At 38.6% G+C, this 22,151-nt stretch overlaps 2 protein-coding genes across 3 annotated transcripts in view; both read left to right on the forward strand.

Moving 5' to 3' along the window:
• creb3l2 (cAMP responsive element binding protein 3-like 2) overlaps positions 1 to 5,815 on the forward strand; it is a 39,317-nt gene extending 33,502 nt beyond the window's left edge. Inside the window, exons 9-12 of one of the 2 annotated variants that reach the window (XM_079262996.1) lie at positions 899 to 998; positions 1,211 to 1,340; positions 3,378 to 3,609; positions 3,716 to 5,815. In XM_079262996.1, coding sequence (XP_079119122.1) covers positions 899 to 998; positions 1,211 to 1,340; positions 3,378 to 3,609; positions 3,716 to 3,791 — 538 coding nt within the window. In that variant the 3' untranslated portion in view covers positions 3,792 to 5,815. The remainder of the gene's footprint in view (positions 1 to 898; positions 999 to 1,210; positions 1,341 to 3,377; positions 3,610 to 3,715) is intronic. The other variant, XM_079262995.1, reaches the window with a different exon arrangement.
• Positions 5,816 to 14,219: 8,404 nt separating this feature from the next.
• Positions 14,220 to 22,151, forward strand: part of dgki (diacylglycerol kinase, iota) — a 105,771-nt gene continuing 97,839 nt past the window's right edge. The window contains exon 1 of the mRNA XM_079262898.1: positions 14,220 to 14,512. Within this exon, the coding sequence (XP_079119024.1) occupies positions 14,289 to 14,512 (224 nt within the window). The 5' untranslated portion in view covers positions 14,220 to 14,288. The remainder of the gene's footprint in view (positions 14,513 to 22,151) is intronic.

Genomic DNA, 22,151 nt, shown 5'->3' on the forward strand with positions numbered 1-22,151 from the left:
GGTGGGTTTTAAAGAGACGGAAGCTAAAACGGAGCGTTACAGGCAGAAAATGACAAATGCGTTGCAGCAATAAACTATACATGACAAATAATGTTTTTTGAACATAGAAATGTCTAAACAAAGCCTAGTATGCTGTCAAAATAAAATAATAACTATATAAATGAGTATAGTCTTGGCTCTTTAAAGTATTTTCAGTGTGATAACCTGCAGTGGACTGGTGAGCTGTCCAGGGTGTAACCTGCCTCTTGCCAGTAAATGCTGGGCTAGACTCTAGCTTCTAATGCAACCTGTAATAGGACTACGTGGTTAAACAAACAAACAAGTTGTACTTGCTATTAGCATCTTCAGCGCTTATAAAAGTACATAAAACACACTGGAAATGTGAAGAGACGGGATGGGATTTATGATTAAATGATCAAATGTAAATGTCTGTATGTCTAACTTTGGACGAGCTGACTTGAACCTTGAATTTCCCCTCGGGGATAAATAAAGTATCTTTGATCTTTGATTTGATTTGATTAAGGATGTTTGTGTTTGTTCTTAGGAAATGCTCTCTTGTGAAAGGAAAGATAGACATTTTAAACGACTATGTTTTTACTCTGCAGATGTCACAGGATGAGATAAGATGAGGAGTAAAGCATTAAAGATCGTGAGAAAAAATAAATAATCCATCACATTAGCCAAATAAAAGCAGTTATTTATGTTCGTTATTAGTTTCACACAACAGTGCAGACAACACAGTGCCCTGCAGTGTAAATGCTGGTCTGATGATATATAATGCATTTTAAAATGTGGTCATTGTTTTATTTTTGGATTCATGTTGCGCGGTATTTCTTCTGTTAAAAGAAAAAAGGTGTTAGCTTTCATGCATCTAACCTGCATGTTTGTATCTGTGCAGGTCTCTGCTGCAGCAGCTGCAGTCTCTGCAGGCGGTGGTGGCAGGAAAAGTCCCAAAGTCCTGCAGGGTGGCTGGCACCCAGACCTCATCGTGCTTAATGGTACAACGGAGTGTGTGCTCGCTTGTGCGCATGTGTGCTCGCTAACAAAAGACTGTTATGATGGAACATTGATCATCAAATCCGAAACATCTGCTTCCGTTGATGATTAGCAGCTTAACTTTTATGTGTGATTTATATTTAACCATCTCTCTTTGCCCACCCCTTCTTCTTCTTCTTCTGCACTCTGTCGGATTCTTTGTGGGTCTCTGCAGGTTGTCGTCTTGTGTTTTGCTCTGTTTTTGGGGAGTTTTTATCCGGGCAGTTTGACTCCATGTTCGAGCATCACAGAAACAGGCGTGGCGTCCAAACAGATGGCCGCCAAAGATTCCTACACAGCTACAGGTAGTCACACTCATTGACCCACAGAAACGTATTTTACTACAAAATTTTACACTTAAAATGCGTTCTCACAATAAATATTGTTGTTTTTTTTTAATTGAAATATGAACACAACATAAGCCAAAGTCATACAAACAAACGCTTAATTTCTGATTTCAAACGGACCTTTTTTCCTCTAAGCGCAGGAACTGTGCTGTTCGTTGCTGAACCATAGCTTCCTTGCATCACATCTTCATTTGTCTGCCCAATGCAGGAGCTCCTTACACGACAAGCACTCATTTATGTTCTTCCAGAGCTCTTGACATATTTCTACGGGTAAAAAACAAGTCTGCTTACAACGTACTTCAATCCAATCAGCACATTCATCTGGTCGTAGAGCAGTGTTACTGGACGTCTGTGATTTCTGGATACAAAGTGTCCTTCTGAGACCAGTTTTTCTCCAGTACTATACATGTCACTCTGCTAAGTCCTGATGTATCTTAGAGGACTATGTAGCTTTAAATCAATCAATCAATCAAACTTTATTTATGAAGCGCCTTTCCAACATAAAATATGTGACTCAAAGCGCTTTACAGTTTAAAATTAGACATAAAGGACAGACCCATTACATAAAAAAATAACTCCAACCCCCCTTTTTAGATACATCTAAATGAGAGAGGTAAGTGCAGACGGACTAGTCGTGGAAACCCCATCCAAGGAGCCGTTTGCACCGGGGCAGCGCATTGGCAGTAACGCAGAGGCCCAGGCCCAAGCACCCAGGGAAGGCACGGCTGAAACAAAAAAAGAAAAAGAAAAAAAAAGAAAAATCCACCAAGGCGCCAGCAGCACTGCACCCTATCCAAAGGGACACCATGTAACGTTTGACCTAAGCATCAGCCTTTTATAACTAATAACAGATGATTTTTCAGGTCAATATACAGTGCTTGGCATGTGTGGTCACTCCGAGGGGGGTGCGCTCAGATATGGTAACCAGAGGGGATTCCTCTACCATGAGATCATGTAATCAGTGTGAACTTATTTCTATGTATCAGAAATCTAACAAAATATGTGAACAGCATTGCAAACCAGTGCTAAACTTTAGTCCGTGCAAGTGAACACCCCCAAAAGTTGGAAAAAACAAAACACAAACCAGCTGTGCATCTTCAGCGGGATCAGCTTGAAGTGTGAACCGCTTCCTCTCTGCACCTGCAGTCCAGGATGTTGCATTTGGGAGTCCATCTGCTGGACACGAGGTTGAATGACATCAAGGACAAACACAACAATGCCTGAATCTGAAATCCTCACATGAAGCAACTTCAAGGAAAGCAAAAATCAAACAGATTGTGGGATCCTAACAATAACACAGGATGTGAAATAGACGCAGCATTAATATAAGTGATATTTTAAAGGGTATAGAAATGCTTGTGGATCTAATATGATGCAATGAACTGTGTAAGTAAGTCGGTGAGACAGGCTGTTAAAGCTTTGAACTTTATTCGCCTTAAAGACACGCACACACACACACACACACACACACACACACACACACACACACACACACACACAGAGTGACTTCTTTTTTAGAGTTTGCAGCTTTCCTGACCTGCCCTGCTGTTCCCATTGTAATGAATTATTAGTTCCTGGCTATAAAACTGTGGAGGTCCATTATAACATCACCACTAATCAGATTCCACCTACAGCTTAGCAGCAGCAGCAGCTACAGAGACTGATTTTCAAGAGCTGACCTTTAACTGGATCCTCATTACCTCCCACACACAAAAACACGCATTTATTTTTGTAATCGAATTTTCTTAACCATCATATTCAGATAGCTTCCTTTCTCATCCCATCCGGTCCCCACACACACAGGGACCAACAGGGAAGCTGAGCTGTGTTTTTAAAGCTGATAATTATACGCAATGAACTAAATGTTGAGTTCTGGTGGATTCCATGTGAGTTTTTAAAAAAATATATATCTTCTGGGATAAGATGTAAAAGTTCAACTGAAGTTTTTCTAAATGCATCCTAACACATTGAAATGTTATCATTTTCTCGTCTTAGTGAAGTCCAGAAATCTGTTATCAACCTTCGAAGACGAGCAACCGCACCTCCTCGGCCTGGGCGGCGAATATCCAGATCAGTGGAAGGATACGCCAGCCGTCGTCATGGCAGCATGGCGTCGCTCAGAGCAACAGAAAGTCGGGGTGGAGCCCAGTAGCGTGGCAACACACCCACCTTTTAGGAATAAAAACGACACACAGACCCAAAAGAACCTGCTTCTGGACTTGCACAGGTAAACACACACAAGGCGGAAGACTCCGGGCAGAATGAGCTGACTTAAAGTCTCGACAATGTTTGATCTGCGACGTCTCTGATCTGCTTTGTGTTTTGTCTCTTAGGTCTCAGGAGCAGAGGACAAACAACAGCAGGAGTAAAGTAATAGAGCTGGAGCGATCAGTCAACGAGACCTCCTGAGGTTGAAGTTAACGCGCCACAATGAGTTTAACCCTCTAGAGCATGCTCAGTGTCCTGGAGCAAACTTCATACAGAAGCTCCCACTGCTGATTGATTAAGGTCATTCTTTGATGCCATATCTGCTCAATCAATACACTGTAGTGATAGAAATAATAATAACAGAGGCACTGGTTGCCCTTTTCTCTAAATTAAAGTTGCACTGATAGTTTTATGAGTCAGCTTGAGATGCTGTTAAAGGAAAAAAAAAACACATTGAGAGTAGTGTGGCATTTATTCCAGAAATTATATAAAAATATGACATGAGGCTTCGTACAGGACACTGATAATGACTTCTGTATTTATAGAAACCTTTTTTTGATTGTTTTGTTGCTGTTAAATGTTTTTATTTCATTCCAATGATGCATTCATCCCATTTTGATACTTGCTTATGTTCATACTGTATTTTGTGTTTTTATTTTATTATACTCTTTTATATCTATTGTTAATATTTACTTTATATAAATCAAAGTTTCATGCATTGAGGAATTAAAAGTTTTTTGGTTCACTTGGAAAACTCTGACAAGTCCCTTTCTAAATGTTTTAGAGGTTTAAAACTTTTGCTTAAAATGGTTAATTTCCCATTACAATTTGGAAGTTCAGAGGCTGACTGATCAAGCTGCAGTTTAGAGCAAAAAATTACAAATAAATTTGGGAAAAAAATCAAACAAACTGGGAGTATTTCTCTTGTACCAAGTTTTGTGTTTATCACTTGTGGATAGTTCTAGCTTATCTTTAAAAGTGTCTGTGTTTGATAAAGTTAATTTAGCTGCAATCCCCCCTAAAAGAAAGAAAACAGTTCGGTAGTTATATTCCCAAAACTTTATTTCCTAGCAGTGGAAAACTGCTAGGTTAGCACAGGCTAAGCAAATCCAATGATTAGCTTAGTTAGTTGTGTTCAACTCAGAAATTACTATTTGATACCAGGTATTTTACAAAGTTAATAAACTTGTGGCTGGGTTAAACTGGTCTGTTTCATCACAAGTGTGCGACAGTTATTATAACAGACTGATTTCCTTGCAGAGTGAAACTGTTAGTCGCTGCTTAGCTTAGCGTGAACTAAGCTAATTCAACACTTAGCTTAGCTTAGTTTATATATGTTTGGCATTGAAATTCTTGTGTACACAAGGTGGTACAGAGAAAAGTCTTACTTATCATATAGAAGACATTAAAAAGTCTCAGTATTTTCCCAAAACTACGCAATGTAAGAGATGGTCTTAAATAGAAGTTAGCCTAAAATCGTCTTATCATTTCCTTTTCCACCTCTTTGAGCTCTCGCCTGCTATTTTTAAGTTGTTGCCAAAAATATTTTTTCCTGTGAATGGGGGGAAAATTTCTATTTTTGTAAACTTGAGCTCTTAATAATAATAATTAAAAAAAAAAAAAAAGTCTTTGATATGTAGAGGAAGAAGTGATGCATAATTCACCCTCAATGTATTTTTGGGCTCCGTGCTGTTTATAATTAATATTATAAATGTGATAGCTGCAGGGTCTGTCCTGACTTTGTCAGGTTTAGTTTAGTTGGAGGTCATGACTTTAGAGTTGTAGCAGTTCTCTTTATGGGTGTTAGATGTTTTTTCAGTGTTAGAGCTCCTCAGAAATGCAAATGCAAATGCTCAGTTAGAGAATAAGATATTCATGATAAAGTTTTTGTGGTCCAGCTTGCAGACTTTAAAACAGGATTTATGTTTTGTGTTAAAAGCTTTCAAGGTCAGTGGATTCATCATTAAATATTTCTTTATGTTGACCGAATGCACTGATGATGGCCTTTGTGTACTTTACGTTCCTTACTGCCACCTCTGCAAATGTTTTGTAGAAGAGATTGAAGCACAAGACAGGTTTGTTTAGTTACATAATGAATCTCACAATCAGACAATAGAATTTTTCCAATCTCATTTTAGTTTTCTCTTGTTTTTTGTTGCTCCTGTGTATAAAACAGTCTGAACTGTCCTCTGTCTTCTTCTTTTAAAATAAAGTATTTTCCTTAGTAAAAGCATATTTATGATTGTGTGTGTGTGTGTGTTTATGTTACATTGGTGGTGTTGTTGATCAAGTTTCCATCTGGGTGTTCGTTTTAAAGCTGAGATATATTTATTCTTGGTGCGAGCTTGAACCTTGTCTCAACAGCCTGCAGCCATCTGGTACTCTAACTAAGAGGCTGTTCGCTGGATGAATACAAAAAGAAATGGCCACAAATCATGGAAGTGTTATAAAAGATGGCTTTCTTCAGGAAGCCATTTTCTCTTCGTATTGTATATACGAAATTGTAGTTAACTACAGTTTATCACAGACTTTTACAAGGCAACAGCCTGTAAAAATGCTTTTAAAAAAAACTTTAAGGAATATTAAATTCATAAGAGGCCTTTATGCAGCCTAACCACAGTTTAACATTAGATCTGTGGTATAAACTAGTTCAGTGGGGAATATTGACCCAATGAATTAAAAAAATCTCTTTTACAAGAGTGTCCTGGCCAAGACAGCAGCACCACAAAGAATAACAGAAATAACTTGTGACAGAACACTGAAGATGTGGATTAAAACACTGTTTCAAGTTGAAGCATTTACATTCTGAATTGTCGTCTCAAACTGGTGCAGAGCAGATCCTAAAAGCAACAAATTCTGGCCTAAAGACGCCACATCCTGGTCATTTTCATACTGAAAATATAAAACAAAATCCACAATGCTCACTTTTACAAAAATGTATGTACAGTTTTATGTGTTGATTATACATGTGCATAAAAAGATTCAAATCGAGTATGAGAGGACACTAGCACATGAGCATTTCTTCTATGCATTGTATTTAGCATCAGACTAGTCTTTTTATGTTTGTGTAATGTCTGGTATGTACTGTTTTTATTTGGATCTTTCAATTCAATTAATCTTTATTTAAACACCATCAAATCACGGCAATGACATCTCAAGACCCTTTACAGACAGAAAAAACACAATGAAAGCCAATTCATAATAGCCTATATAAGGAAACCAACAGATTGAGTTGGAGGGTCCAACTCAATCTCCCATCCTGAGCAAGCACACTGGCGACAGTGGGAAGGAAAAAACTCCCTTTTAACAGGAAGGAAACCTCCGGCAGAACCCGGCTCAAGGTCAGGCAGCCATCTGCCTCTGCTGTGTGGGGGGAAGCGGACAGAAAGAAAACAGACAAGAAAGATAACTTTTCTTTCTTTTATGTCTGAAATAAAACATTATTATAGTTATTATTATTGTTTTTAGAGATGTCCCACATTATCTTTTGTTGTCGACATTTCAGTTATTGATTTTTACTTTTTTTATGACACAACTTTTACACAATATGCACGTAATATATTTATTAAACTCTTCAGCTACGTCTCCTCTCACTCAAAATGACAAAATATAAGCAATATCATGCATAGTTTTCTAGATATTTTTGTTTTGCACAACTTTCTCCAAAAATATCAATATCAGTATCGGAAATTAAGAGTTGGACAAAATCAATTTCATGAATTTTCCCACTGTGAGATTAAAAATGTTCAATCAATAAATTAATCAGTATATCAGATAGGTACAATTATAATCATTATAACTATTATTAAAAGGAGGTACCTTAAAAAGCCCTCACTTCCATTCTGGTCTGGAGGACTCCTTCTTGCCTTGGATGTTTTAGATCATGGCTACTCAATTTTTAATATTTCCCTTCTCTAACACATCAGACTCAAATAAAATAGATTATGGATCAATTAAAAACCTGCAGGGCTGCAGCCCTTGTAGGGACAAGTTGAGTAGCCTTGATTTAGATGTTTGCAACTGCAACACACCTGATTCAGATCAACTGCCTGTCAAGCTGGAGAATGAGCCTTTACTTTCAGTCAGGTGTGTACAGGTACAGACACAGTTGATGTCAAGTTTTCACGCAGGATTTTATAAACCTGGTTTTTGGTCTCTTTGTATGTGTTGTTAACATGATGTTTTTTTTTCTTTATTATTAGAAGCAGGACCCAAACTCTTTGGTAAACAACCATGCGACTCTTAGTCAAGAATTTACAAGCCGCTCTAATCTATGAAAGCTGCTGGAGCGATGGAGGTGAAGATGAGAACCAGCAAGTGTTCTTAGAAATAGAGACCCGTTGAGAAGAAACAGAGCTTGACTGACCTGAGGAACATTGACCTTCCAGAGCAAATGGTGTTGGCGATGACAGGTGAGCAACTCGCAACTAAGGGATGACAGAAGATATTCTTCTGAGAAGTAAATGGGCTCAGAGCTGCTTGAAGCCAAGCAGGGTTAAAAACAAACAGGAAGGCAGGCTGGAGAGGAGAAGGCCATCAGATCAGTCAGATGACTTGAATAAGCACCAGGAAGGCAGAAGCAGACAACCAAAAATGTTTGAGATTTCTAGAAAAGTGCATTATCTGAAACCCTTTATATGTAGAAATCAGATTCTTTTACCTCCACTTCATGATTTACAGCAGGTTCTGCTGGACCTGCAACTTAAACTCTTTTGTTTTTGTCAATGCGTTTCTCTCGCAGTTTAAATGACTTTAAGCTCAAACTCTTACCAGGCAGACAGGGGCTTCATGGCTAAGACCCTGGTTGACAGAGAAACTTGGACCTTCTGTGTTGTGACAAAAAGGATCTAAAAATAGATCATCAGTAACATTTCATACAATGCATAGTGAAACAGTCCCATGACTATCCAGTCTAGCAGCTTACCCGCATAGTAACACAGAAAGAATGAATTCCAGCACATGTTGGTGTGTTGTAAAGTCAGTATAACTAACTGGAACTTCATAAGCAAGTTTGCGAGGTAAAAGCTCATTTCTGTCATTTGTAGATGGAAATTAGGCACACATTAACTCAAAGTTGTGAAATTTAAAGTAATATTTTTAAGATAAAAGTCATATTTATGGGATCTAGAATAACATTTATGTGAAAAAAGTCAATAAAAAGATTTAGTCACAGTTTCAGATATAATTCTTTCTGGGAATAAAACTAATAATTATGATTCATAAAGTAATTATTATGGAATTAAAAGTCCTTATTATGGGATGAAAAGTCCTTATTATGAGGTTTAAAGTAATAATTGTGAGATAAAAGTGAAAATGATTAAATGACAAGTCACATTTGTCAGATAAAAATTAATCTTTTAAAGTTAAAAGTCACAGTTATGAAATAATTTTACAGTTTTTATGCTCCTAACATGTTAACTAGGGATAAAAACACTTCCACTGATTCTCACACTGCGAATAGATGTGTGGTTTTCTGTACATATGTCCTGATGTGAGCCCAATTAAAGTTTTTTTTTAATATATATTTACTCACAATAGTGAAAGTGTACTTTTCCTCTGAGTTCAGACAAAGAGTTGTCATTGCTCATCAGGGACTGAAAAGGTCATAAAACCGTTTCTGAAATGTCTGAAATCTCCTGATCCACAACCAGATAACGTACAAATGCAGGGAATTCAAGACCATCACAACCTTCAGAAGAGGTCTAACAACAACAATCACTCCAGTTACAAGTTGTATCATTTTTAAAGCAACAGAGAAGGATTTGATTACTCCTACGTTCAAACATAAAGCAGGTTTATTTGTTTTATTTATGTACAAAACAATTCAAAGTGCTTTACATGAATTATTGAAAGCATCACAGCGGGGTGCAGGACGCATTACAAAATACTATTAAAACAAACTTTAATAAGAAATATAATAAAAAATAAAGACAAAGATATAAGATTAAATAAAGACTTAAAAGTTCCAGTTTAAGGAATTAAAAATGGTTTTGATGAATGTTTTAAACCTTGATTTAAAACAGCTGAGAGTTTCAGCAGACCTGCAGGTTTCTGGGAGTTTCTGGGACCCCAACCCAAACTGAACGCTGCCTCTTCATGTTTAGACCGGACTCTGGGAACAGAAAGCAGACTTGACCCTGATGACCTGGGGGATCGGGTTGGTACATAACAAGCCAGAAGATCCTGGATGTGTTTTGGTCCTAAAACATTCAGTACTTTATAAACTAACAGCAGGATTCAGAAGCCAGTGTGAAGATCTGAGGACTGGAGGTGTCTGATCTGTCATCCTGGTCTTGGTGAGGACTGCAGAAGCGTTCTGGACTAACTTCAGAGGTCTGATGGACTTTTCAGGGAGACATGTAAGGACACCGTTACAGTAATCTAGTCTACTGATGATAAATGCGTAAATCCTGCTGACACATCAGTCCTTAATCCTCCAGATGTTCTTTAAGCGATAACAGGCTGACCTTACAACTGTTATCTTGTGATGCTGAAACTCAGGTCTGAGTCCATAAGATCATATTTAACTTTCCTTCTCTCATTCATTTCCAACCCTCTCCTCAGCTGCTGCTAAATCCACAGTCAGCCTGCATCAACAATATTTGAGTATTAAAATGAACTTTCCCATTGTCTCTGAAACTGGATGTGAGACGGCTTCCATTGGACGACGTACTGCTCAAATCTTAGTTTACCTTTGAAGCAAATATATTTTTTCTTATTAAATTCAGTTGTATTTGTCTGCATTCAATGTTTCTTTGAAAAATCTGATTATTCAAGAAAACAATAATTCATAAACTTTAACTGAGTACAGTAAAATGTTACGTGACACTAACTCAGTTTGTCTCATAGTTTCGCAAATGGGCATCATTGGGAGTCAAACACTGAAATCAGCTCAGAGCTGCAGAGACTAAACAGATGCAGCAGCTGAAGGACGGGTGTCTTTTCATGGTTATCTGCTTGTTTGTTACAAGCAGAAACCTGATGAGAGAGGGAGGGAGTTTTATCAACCTAAAACTTTGCTGCAGTCCAGACCTTCACCACCATTTCGTGTATAGGCTAAGCTAAACTAAAGTAGACTAAGCTAAGCTAAGATAAGCTAAGATAAGATAAGATAAGATAAGATAAGATAAGATAAGATAAGATAAGATAAGATAAGATAAGATAAGATAAGATAAGAGATTGTGGAACAGACTGGCTACCACTCCAGGGTGTACCAGGCCTTGTAACTCCTGGGATAAAGTCCAGCCCCCCCCTGAAAATAAGTATGACTGTTGGATCAATAATGACTGTAATAATTGTAGATTATCACAATGTTTCTTAACCCTGGTTCTCTGGGACCACTGCCCCGCATGTTTCAGTTCACACCAACTCCTGTACACCTGATACAGATTAACTTAACTGCTTACCATGTTCTATGAAAGCCTAATAATGAGCCATTAATTTGAGTCAGGTGTTAAAGTAGGGTTACCTATAAAATGTGCAGGGCAGGGGGCCCCGTGGACCAGGATTAAGTACCACTGGTTTAATGGAAAATGGAGGAAGTGTGACATTAGATGAGTGTTTCTTAGTCCTGGTCCTCAGTGACTGTTGCCCTAAATGTTATATAGGTAACCCTACTTTAACACATCTGATTCAAATGAATGGATTGTTAGCAGGCTTCAAAAGAACTTGACAAGCAATTTAATTCATCTGAAGTCAGGGTTGCTTGAGTTGGAAGGAACTAAAACATCCAAGTCCCCCAAAAGGACCAGAATAGAGAAATGTTGGATTAGATATGCTTATGCTTCCCTCCACTACTTTTAAAATCTGTCATTTCATTTCATGTCTTGTTTTTTTTCTTATTATTTTTTCTAATTAACTTTAACTAAACAATCAAAAATGCAACAATGAAGGTCCAGAATCCTGGATCAGATCAGAATGGGACAACATTGCTCTCCAACAACCGCAGCAACTGGTCTTCTCACTTTCCAGTTGTTTACAGATAGTTGAAAAGAGGAGATTCTACATAATACTAAATACAATCCAAGTTCTGCTTTTTTTTGTGATGTGTTGCTGCCATCAAATTCAAAATCGGATAATACTTTAAATTTATCAGATTAAAAAATGTGTGTTTATGAGATTTACTTATCACTGCATTCTGTTTTGTTTCCATTTTGGAATTAGGGCTGTAAATAGATGTATTTTAGATTACAGACAATTCCAATATTCTTTTGAAATTCCGAGGAAAATGCTGCCAACTGGAATGACTGCTTATCTGCAGTTTATGTGCACAGCTGAATAATTTCACTGAATACAGACAGATGCTTCATGGTAGGAGTGATATAGGCTCTTTAGGTCAGCAGTGATTTGAAGTGGATGATGATTAAAGCAGTGAAGCACAAAAAGAGCCTGGCAGATGTGGCCTGATGTTTGACATGCAAACCTACTGAATACTGTAGTGTAGGAAGTAGAGAAATTATATCAATATCATGATTTTATGGTAAACAGATTCCATGATCACAGCATATGTATTATGAGTGTGCATGTGTGTGTTTTTGTGCGTGTGTGTGAGACTCAGAGTGAGATACTGACAGCGTACATGTGTTTGTGGGAGTGCACTCACCCTCTGCCCTACTTTCTGACTGATGATGATGCTGCACAAAAGGAGGAGAGGGAATGTCCCACAATGCCACACTGCTCATCCTGTGGGACAGATGGGTGGGTGGAAGGATGAGTGGATGGATGGATGGATGGATATATGGATGGATGGATGGGTGCATGTATGTATGTATGTATGGATGGATGGATGTATGGATGGATGGATGGATGTATGGATGGATGGATGGATGGGTGCATGTATGGATGTATGGATGGATGTGCAGACAGATAAGAATTATAATAAATGGATTTGTGCTGAATTTAAGGACATAAAATGAATATGTTTCTTGTTTCGGCCCTCATAGCAGCTCCCACTTTTTCGGGTTTTGAACATTTGTCATGTCGCAGAATGTCAAATTCCCCATTTCCAGCCTTCCCTTTAAAAATAAAGGTTTCTTTGAACTGTGTCAAACAGGATGTTTGCTATGTGCATGATTACTAAAATAAAACTAATTGAACATTTTATATATATATATATATATATATATATATATATACAACTCATAATATATCAGATATCTGAAGCTAAAGTAGTGTCAGTACACCTGGGTTTGATTTGGTAATGGTAAATTACTTATTCACATTAAAATCCCATTTAAATGGAAAAAAAATGCCTGAAAGATTTGGTACTTTAAAATGATTGTATGGTGGTAGGTTGATTAAAAATTATTTCAAAATGGATACCTGTTTGTGGCAACTGAACTAATCTAATATGAAAAAATAGCAAAGCAAAATGTGTAATAACAACCAGGGATGTATGCTTGTTTATAAACAATTGTTGGCTTCTATAATCCTGCATTGCATGACTTTAATTTTAAACTTTTATGATTAGTTTAGCTGCTTATTTATTTGAAGGTTCTTGTTACTTTATGGCAAAAGTATATTATCACCCACATAAGCAGTTGGTGTAATGATGCTGGTTTAATGCTGCTTGTTTATGGAGATCGAGTATAGTAAAAAAGCAAACAGGACTATTAACTTAAACATTCGTATTTGAAGTTCACCCAGTTAGAAGTAATTTTTTAAGTAAGTATTTGTGAGAATTTGATTCTCTTTTCTTGGGACGGGAGCTGGGGAAAAGGGCAGTCAGAATTTATGGGTGTTCCCGAGGTTGGATTATCCAATGGGCATTACGGGCACAGGCCCAGGGGCCCACGCCCACTTGGGGCCCACATAGGGCAAACACCAGCAGTTTGGACATGAAATAAAATGTACATAAAAGCCAGATAGTTACACCACAGTGTCTAGTGTATTACCATTGGTACCACTGGCAGAGTGATGTTAGAAATGTCGTTTCACAATGTATCATTCACAATTTTTACAATGTTGCGGTGGGGAAGGGGCCTCCTGGAACACTCTGGGCCCGGGGACCTGTGCACTTTTAATCTGGCCCTGTGATCGAGTACAGTAAAATAGCATACAATACAGGACTATTAACTTAAACATTAGTATTTGAAGTTCACCCAGTTAAATTTTTAAATTTTTTTAAAGTAAGTATTTGTGTGAATTTGATTCTCTTTTCTTGGGAGGGTAGCTGGGGAGAAGGGCAGTCAGAATTTGGGGGCGTTGCCCCCAGGTGACTCGTCTTTCACCGCCCTTGTTTAAATAGCTGAATTATTTAAATTATGAATCAAATATAAATACAATAAAAAGAATGTGCTTTACAGTTTATAACAGAGCCATTTCTTCTTTTCATTAGTGAATGTTTTCAGAAATGGTTGGGTTTAATTTTGAACGTTAGACGTCCCGTTTCCGTGGTGACATTGTTAGCTTGACGTAGCTCTCTGCTAGTTGGTTCAGGCTCTCGTGCGTGCAGTTCAGTCTGTCGTCCAGGCGGCTGCGCGTGCTGCCGTACCTGGCTGCTGCAGATGAACGCGCTCAGCGGTCAGAGACCTTAGCGGTCAAGCAGCTTTAAACCTTCACGCTGTATTCTGTCATTTTTTGTTTTCTTCTCCTCACCGCAAATATTCCACTTCTCGCCCTTTCACCACCGGCATCTGTGTCCCGTCACAAGCCGAGCGGGGGGTCCAGCGCGGGGCGAGACAGCTAGGTCCGACCAGCATGGACCCCCAAGCTAAGGACCACATCAGCCCGGCAGCAGGGGGCTTCAGCGGCCGCCTGGCCTCTCTGGGAGCCGACGGGGGTGACTCGGAGTCCGGAGCTGGCTCGGAGGAAGCTGCTGTGGGCTGCTGCAGCGATACATTCAGCAGTCTTCCCGACATGGAGCAGGAGACTCTGGAGGAGAAATTAAGGGGACTGGCGTTCAGAAAGCAGACCTCGTATAGGTGAGTGGAGAGGATGCTGGGACTGGGTATGGAGCAGAGCAGGAAAGGCTAGCATATTTATTTATGTACGTCTGTTTATATTATATACTGTTTTAGTTATACTCCGTATCTGGACTGGATTTCCATGATTCTCATGTTTACTATATATGTTGAAAGCTAACGCCATTGTAACAATTACATTGAAGCTAGCAGGGGGCTTGCAGACTGAAACGCAGTAGTAAACAAACAGAGGGGTCAAAGTTCAAGCCATATTGTTGGCTTAATAGCAAAATTCACATATAGGGGGTCTATAAGCATACACATGCTGTGGTAACTTGTTCAGGTTAGCCACGTTACAATGCTGATATACACACAAAGCAGTAGCATTTAAACCCCAATCACAGATGATACAAACAGCTTCTCACACACACACACACACACACACACACACACACTTTGCGTGCATTTCCCTCTGGTGTGGCCCTGTTGTGTTGGAGCATGTGAAGGGGGAGGAATAGAAACATTATTGATTTGTGAGCACTGTTTGTGTGTGTATTAATGTGTGTGTGTGAATGCCAGCAGCAGCCTACAACACCCCAGTGCGACTGGCAGCTGTTGTCATAGTGAAAACTGGCAACACACACACACACACACACGCAGTAGTCTTGGTTGTGATCTATCTATCTATCTATCTATCTATCTATCTATCTATCTATCTATCTATCTATCTATCTATCTATCTATCTGTCTGTCTGTCTGTCTGTCTGTCTGTCTATCTACAACAAAAGCCTCCCCTTTTCAACACCCTCAAATTTTAGAATTAGATATTGAAAGTATAAATAGTTTTTCTGCTTGTTTGACAGTAAATTAACGTAATTAAAAATGTAACACACAGGAGCTTTTATTGAAATTGCCATTAATACGATCACATTAACTATGCCTCTTGTAAGCATATTACAACTGAATTAATTGCATGGTCTTACATGGGAAATTCATTTGAAAAAGGAGAATGCACATAATAATACAGCTACAATCCATTTTATTGAAAATAATTTGTGCTTTTAAATGTTTTCTGATTTTTGTGATGTTTCCATGAACACCTATCGGAATGAATTTGTCTTGCAGAAGCTTACCGTTTACCTGTTTTGAGCCTTCATAGTTTTAAACCTGCAGAACTAGTTTACAAGGATGAAGCTGTCACTTTTAGGAGATAAATAGGTAAAGTTCTGAATTTGGGTTTTTTGCAGTGTTGAAGAGAGGCTGCCATCCGGTGAATAACTGAACAACCACTGAGAAATATTGAAAACAAGCTTTCAGGTTTAGAGGAGAGTTGAGTCAAATCTTCATGATGTTGGTGATTTAATTTAATTCACATGGAGATTTAATTCAGGAGTCGGGAGCAGATGTTGGGAGATTTCCTTTCTATAAAATTGTTTTAGTTTTAGCCATCCAAAACTTTGAAAAAGGACTACATTATATAAGTCACAAGGAAGCCATAAAAATCAAAGCTTTGCATCTTGCAATGCTGCATTTTCATATAATACAATATAATATAATATAATATATTATATATATATATATATATATATATATATATATATATATATATATATATATATATATATATATATATATATATATGTGTATATATATATATATATATATATATATATATATATATATATATATATATATATATATATATATATATATAAATAATATATGTGTGTATATACATGCATACATGGTTTATGAGCTGTGACCGCACAAGATTTAAAAATCTTTCTGCTCATATCACCCTGTGCTTCATAGCCATTTCTTCTCACTTTACTCAGTTCGGTCAGTGGCTTCAGCAGAAACCCTAGTTGGATTAATTTAATCTGGAAACAGAACATTCAGCTCATGTCTCTGCAGAGTTTGTAACTACCACCACAGCCCATGTTGGTGAAAGAAGGATGTGGAAATAATTGGCCAGATGGCCATAAAGTCTGACGTTTGACTGTTCATGAAGAACTGTTTCACTAACCGTGAATTTAATTGACTTTCACTTTTTGTTTTAAACGGAGCTCATCATTAAGCTTTTCTTCATCCAAGAGAATATATTGTGTGAAATAAGAATTTGGCCTGATAAAATTTGTAATGCTCCACGGTATGTTGATGTCATGGTTCAGACATGTTGTTTATTACAGCACAAGGACAAATAAATCTGTCTGTCTCTGTCTCCTTCCAGCATTATCTGCTGTACACGATGAGGCAGAGTGAGATGCTAGTTACGTGGCCTTATCTTGATTTGTTCTGATATTTGTAGAGCATTTGGCTACAGATAATGTGCGAATTTTCCTCCTCATAGAATTGGCCATGTGGAGTAAAAGGAGATAGCTGGTTGAGGGAGTTGGTTTGTGAGATGTAGCTTTGAAGCATCCACGGCCAAGAAGTGAATTATTGTATGTGGTGATATGAAAGAGCTCAAAAATTATGCTGTTGGACATCAAAGGCTTTGTGTGTGTGTGTGTGTGTGTGTGTGTGTGTGTGTGTGTGAGGGGGTTTTCTGTTCTTATAGCAGCATGAAGCACGTGTAACTTATCTGCCAGAAATTTGTCACACTATGTCTCTGTGTGTTTTCCCAGAATGCTCTGTGTGTGTCCCTCCTTTTTATCTATTCTTAGACGACTAACCCGTCTGCTGCATGATACCATTTCCTCAGTGCTGTGGATTTATGTGTGTGTGTGTGTGTGTGTGTGTGTGTGTGTGTGTGTGTGTGTGTGTGTGTCATCTCAACCAGTTAGTCAGCACATTAGTGCGTCTCGAAGACATTACTTGAACTAGATGGTCAGTCCGTCGACTTCACACTCAATCTGTGAGTGAGTCTGCTGCTTGCTTTTCCAAGGACTTCCTGCCTATCTGTGACTGTCAGATATCACTGTCAGTCTGTGTTCTGTTGGAAATCATAGAAAATGATAACTCGGAATAGTTCCCACTTAAAAAAAAAAACCTTAGTAGAGCTTTACTCTTGTTTTTAGCAGCAAATAAATCTACACTGACACAAACTCACAATTCTGATTTTCTATTAAACTGAGAAACCGACATCTTTATTCTCACAGTATGCTATCAAAGATGTCAGAGTTGTTGAAATTCATGTATGAAATATTCACACACAAGCTATAATAAGCCCTGATATGCCATATAAACTCTGCACAAAAGGTAAAGAAACTTGGGTTTGGTTAATTATGTCTCCACTCTATTAATATCAACTGGTGCTGCATTTTACATCATTAAAAGCCTGATGAGTTGCTTTTACAGTGAGATATAATTTGTAAGGTCAGTGCTTCTGTGGGCTTAGCTATCCAGCAAAATTAGCTAATAATGCCTGCCAAAATATCCCAAAATCCTCTGCAATAATGTAATAAGCAAAAAAAAAAAAAAAAAAAATCAAAACACATTTTGGCAATTTTTACACTTTAATAATTTTACATCGTAGAGATACAAATAGTGTGGAAAATCCACAACAGCTTAGCACCTCCTCCTCATGCTGGTCATGTGTTTGCCCACATTTTGCTTTGGAACGGCATCCCATTCCTCAACCAGGAGTTGTTGAAGGTCAGTCAGCATGGTTGTGTTGCACATATAGCAAGCCCATGCTGACTCAGCAGGTGTTTGGGTCGGAATGTGGTCTGGATCGTGGAGATATCATGGAATCACTAGTGGCTCCACAATCTCATGCCAATATGTCTGTATATGAATTAGAAGCCGTTTTTTCCCCAATCATCTCTTCTTCCTCATGTCCCAAGCAGCCATGGTGAGATAATGTAAGCTTTATTAACAAACATTTTAAAACCACAAGGAGCTTTAACGAGTTACCGGACTTCAGGGTAAGACAGAGCTAAAATAATTCACAGAACTACCTGAAAAAGAGGAGATAATCCATGTCAAACAAAATAAATACATTTTTTACCTCCCTGAAGTAACAGAAACAAGAGAAAAGGGAAAATGGCACTCCTAAGAGCCGGACACGTGGCCTACCTAAGTGCTGTTGTGTGGACAAGCTGTGGTGGATCAGAAAGAGAGGGGGGTGAGCAGCTTCTCTGCCTTCATTCCACGTCTTTATCAGGAATAAAGTCCTCTCCAGCCAATCCCTGAAAAGCTGCTAGAAGTTCTACCAATCCTGGCTCGGTACCTGCACAGTCAGTTTTGCATATTTAACCAGCCCACACCACGGTGATCATAACAATCCCAATCAGGCGACACTTGAATGTCAAAACAAGAAGGAATACCGACAAGAAAATATTGCATAAGGTGCTGCTCATTCCACAGAACCAGGATCCCTACAAGTTATAACCTGCCAAGATGAATAGTCAGGCTTTCCATTGATCTAAAATCTCTATTTTTTATAAGTATTTAAACCTTATCAGGGAAAAACGCAACTAAAATTTTTGGTTATTGTTTAAATAACCCTTTCCTTCCCGGCTCAATTAAAAAAACTGACATAGATTACTTAAGCCCACTGGAGAGTGTGAAAATAATGCCTCTTTTCCATTAGTATCAGCTCATCTCAACTTGGTCCTGTTTGTTTTCCATTTAGTACCCGCTCTAAAATGGGCGGGGTTTGTACGAAATCACTGTGTCGTTAGTAATGTGTGCGACAAAAAAAACAAAAAAACAAAAAAAACAAAAAAAAAAAACAACGCGGCAAATACAACATGGAGGACCTAGAGGCAATATATCTGCTACTTCGTCTGTGGCTAGTTTTCAGCAACAAAATAAAAAAAGAAAGCAAGCGGTTCGACCGCTAACTGATATTAACTGATATTAGCCGACATTGACGGTCACACAAAATGCAGAAGAGTATGAAGACATCATCCATCAGTAACTAGCTGTTATTATTGTTATTACTTATTTATGTATTATCTTCTCTACACCAAATAATAACTCATGGAGTTATTATAGAAATGAAAATCCTCTCACCATCCACTAATACACTCTCCAACACGGTAGTGGCCGAAACAACACCAGTTGTGTTCCCATTGCTTGCCGGTCGCTGACCATAAATTGCATCCATTTGTTGGAACCACTTCTAGTCTTGTCTGTTTGATCTACTCCGACTATTGTGGTCCTTGACCTGCTGATAATAACTTTTGAGCTTTTTCAGCTTTTCTCGACACTGTTGGAAACTCCTTTGGTACCCGTGTGTAGCCTTGAATCAGAAAGCGCGTGATAGATTTTTTTTATTTCATGTCGCTCCATTTAGTTCCCTCTGTATCCTTTCCTCAGCAACCACGCAAAGAAATGTCTCCACCTCAGTGTTGGACCACGGAACAGACTTTTGTTGCGCCATTGCTTGTTGTAAAGTAAATAACTTGCAAGTTGGAGTCGCTCTTCCAGTGATGTTACTCTGATCCTGACCTCTGATTAGCCTGATTGGACGCGCCCCTGACCAACAGCGGCACGCAGTCTGGCGACGCCACATACAACCCAACTTTGCTCGCTTAGAAGAACTTGGGCTGAGTAGTTACAAAAAAAGTACCGGTAAACGGGTACAAGTAGTGGAAAACGCAACAAACCGAGGCGAGTTAAGTTGAGAGAAGCTGATACTGATGGAAAAGGGCTAAAAGAGACCCCGCAGAAGAAAGTAACGGGGTTGAGCTGAACATTAACGTTTAGACACTGATAGTTTCAGTGAAACATCAAATCAAGCAAAATTTTTATGTTGAAGGCATGTGAGACCGCGTATAGTTAAGATCACCTATAACCTGATATTGGTAGTGTTTCTTATTTAATCATAAATAACTTGTTTCCTTTGTCAGGTCAGTGTGAACATTAAAGTCACAAGAAAGACACATCACAGTGTTTGACCTAAGTGAGGAAACACTTTCTCATGACTTAAAATGTACAGCTGAGATCATTAGGAGGTGCATCTCGCCCAATGGTTTGCTGGGATAGGCTCCAGCTTCCCACGACCCTGAATTGGACCAAACGGTTAAGAAAATAGATTGATGGATCATCATACATACATTCTACATACTTTTGACCTAAAGAAACAGTGGTACATCTTATGGTTTACATCAACATGTATATTCTAAAATATACTTTGCATGTGAAAGACTGCATGTCTTTTGTTTGAGAAGTTGTCACTGGTGATTAGATGACGGTTTTAATAAAACTAAGTTTTCTCTGACTGGTAAACACAGCCGTTACCCCTGAACTCAGACCACGACAAGCTGCTTGCTACAGAGGGAAAACAGAAAGAATCCAACGCTTTGTTTCATCATGCAGATTATCATACAGCGAGATTTTGCCTCTGCCTTCCAGGGATATGTTGCAGAAACAAAATGCTGCACGACAGAATTTTGTAAAATTATCCCTGCGCTATTTACAGCCCACTTCACAAACAAAAGATCACAATTAGTGTGTCTACATCCCGGTATACTCTGGTTTCACATCGTCTAGGAGTCTGCAGGACAGTGTGCACGATGAATTGAAAGAAAACCTGAAAAACAAGAGGATGGGGGGGAAACATAGAAAAGATTTGAATGTATCTCATGTCGCTGCTACCGTCTACCACCTGCAGGGGTAAACAGTGATCAAAGCCCTTTCATCATCTGATGCTGCCAGTATATAAAACTCTATTCAGCTTTCAATTAGGACAGAACAGTGAGGAGGGAAGCAGAATGGAGTGATAAGAAAGCTGACCAGAGACGGAGAGGTATAAAGGCTGAATGTTTGATTCAAAGTCAAAGGAGAGTCATTACTCAGGAAAAAAAAGAGATCAAAGCATGGAAAAAACGAAGGGGGTGATAGTAATGAGTGGCTGATAGTGACACATTACAAGGCAATTACTTTATTACCCAGAGGAGGACTGATATCAGGTGGAGCAATACGAGTTAGCATGCTCTAAAAATAAAACAAGCCTGGTGACTTGTATGAAACTACGAAAGTACGACGCATTTAAGGCCTCTGACATATTTAGAACAATCGAAGCCTCGGCCGCTCATTGATGCCAATTTCCTGGTGAAAATAAAACTATGTGCGTGTTTGTATTCCAGTGTGGCACATTTTCACAGGCCTGAAACGGCCTGAAAGGAAAGAAAGAATTCAGATTTAGAAACCTCTGTAATGTCATTGTACTTACAGTAATTGTGTAACAGCAGCACACCACAGCGCAGGACAATAGCTTTTGCTTTCCCTTGGGAAATTAGATTTGAAAGGCCAAAGCAGAAGAAACACACAGCAGAGCCCGACACGGATTGTCGCTTAAAACAGGGACGAGACTACAATAAAACAGATGTATTTCCTCTCAGTGCATTTCTTCAGAATTTGACACAAATATAGAAGTCGCTGAGAGGCCGTAATGATTAAAGGTCACATCTGTTATCCTGCGTGTTTGGATGACAACAAAGTTGGCAATGTTTTGTTCCCTAACTTAGAGTTTCCACTTTCAAGCACACACTGTGTTGTGGCTTCAGGGATGGCTGGTGTCTGTTTTTCCATTAGTCTGTCACTCAGTCTAGACTGAACTCTCGACAATAGTCTGAGGAACAAACATCAGTCATTTTGACAAGTTCCCGCAAGAATTGTGTCGTTATGTTAATAATGGCATCGTTGTACTTATGGGACATCCATCTGCTGTGCATGGTAGCTTATTATTTTTTAATGTTATTAACCC

The sequence above is a fragment of the Telmatherina bonti genome (genome assembly GCF_933228915.1).
Source record: "Telmatherina bonti genome assembly, chromosome: 23".
NCBI classification, from domain to species: domain Eukaryota; kingdom Metazoa; phylum Chordata; class Actinopteri; order Atheriniformes; family Telmatherinidae; genus Telmatherina; species Telmatherina bonti.